Source organism: Elephantulus edwardii, unplaced genomic scaffold, assembly GCF_000299155.1.
Source record: "Elephantulus edwardii isolate Elephantulus edwardi_28Jun2011 unplaced genomic scaffold, EleEdw1.0 scaffold06964, whole genome shotgun sequence".
Lineage (NCBI taxonomy): Eukaryota > Metazoa > Chordata > Mammalia > Macroscelidea > Macroscelididae > Elephantulus > Elephantulus edwardii.
Genome location: NW_006406714.1, coordinates 1 through 1,243, shown reverse-complemented (window position 1 = coordinate 1,243; position 1,243 = coordinate 1). Strand labels below are relative to the sequence as shown.

General features: G+C 41.8%; 1 protein-coding gene across 2 annotated transcripts; it reads left to right on the top strand.

The window, feature by feature from the left end:
* The first annotated feature begins 128 nt into the window (after positions 1-128).
* Positions 129-473, top strand: LOC102859432 (60S acidic ribosomal protein P1-like). 2 transcript variants are annotated; one of them, XM_006903562.1, is made up of 2 exons: positions 129-202; positions 278-473. In XM_006903562.1, exons 1-2 carry the CDS (start codon positions 129-131, stop codon positions 471-473), a joined length of 270 nt encoding a protein of 89 aa, XP_006903624.1. The 2 variants fall into 2 exon arrangements, with proteins under 2 accessions (XP_006903624.1, XP_006903623.1); XM_006903561.1 differs by having other exon boundaries at positions 129-473.
* The last annotated feature ends 770 nt before the right edge of the window (positions 474-1,243 follow it).

Sequence of the window (1,243 nt, the reverse complement as noted above, 5' to 3'; positions counted from 1 at the left end):
TGTGACCCTTTTCCTCAGTTGCTGCTAAGGTGCTCGGTCCTTCCGAGGAAGCTAAGGCCGCGTTGGGGTGAGGCCCTCACTTCATCTGGCGACGAGCACCGCAGCCTTCAGCCTAGTGCCACCGCACCATGGCCTCTGTCTCTGAGCTCGCCTGCTGCATCTACTCCGCACTCATCCTGCACGACAATGAGGAGACAGTCACGGAGGATAAAATCAATGCCCTCATTAAGGCAGCTGGTGTCAACGTTGAACCTTTCTGGCCTGGTCTGTTCGCAAAAGCCCTGGCAAATGTCAACATTGGGAGCCTCACCTGCAATGTGGGCGCTGGTGGACCTGCCCCAGCGGCCGGGGCTGCACCGGATGGAGGACCTGCTCCCCCGACTGCTGCTGCTCCAGCTGAGAAGAAAGTGGAAGCAAAGAAAGAAGAATCTGAAGAGTCTGATGATGACATGGGATTTGGTCTTTTTGACTAAACTCCGTTTGTAACATGGTCAATAAAAAAATCCTGAACTCTTAAAAAAAAAAAAAAGTAATCAGGAAGCTCTGGTGGCCCTAGTGGCAAGAAGCTGCACTGCAATCCCAGAGGTGCATGATTCGAATCCACTAGATGCTCTGCCGGGGAAGGAGGGAAAATTTCCTTCTGTACCAGTCAGATCAGATTTGATGGTACACACACACACAAACAATAAAATAAAAAGTAAAAAAAATTTTTTAAAAAAATGTAATCTTTATTCCTATGCATACCATCAGGTGAAAACCACATGTATAACCTGTGTTTATATTTCTTATAAAACGTATTTGTAATGAATAAGTCGTTGATTGTGCAAAATTAAATCATTCTATCTCCAGCTTCATTTCTAACACCAAATCCAGGTTTTCCACCTGCTGATTCTTCTTCTCTGTTCCCAATTTTTGCATTCCAGTCACCCGTTATTCTTAATGCATTTTGTTTGCATGTTTGGTCGATCTCTGACTGTGAAAGTTGGTGAAAATCTTCTATTTCCTCTTCTTTGGCTCTGGTTGTTGATGCAAATATCTGAATGATAGTGGTATTCACTGGACTTCCTCATGCATATGGATATTATTCTGTCACTCACAATATTGGTTTGCTTACAAAGTTTATATACATTGTGTTTCATACTACTCTTCATTCACATTATGTTTCATATAATCATTCTTATACATTATATATTTTTGTCTTTATTTTTAAAAATTTATTATTATTTATACCATCATTCACTTT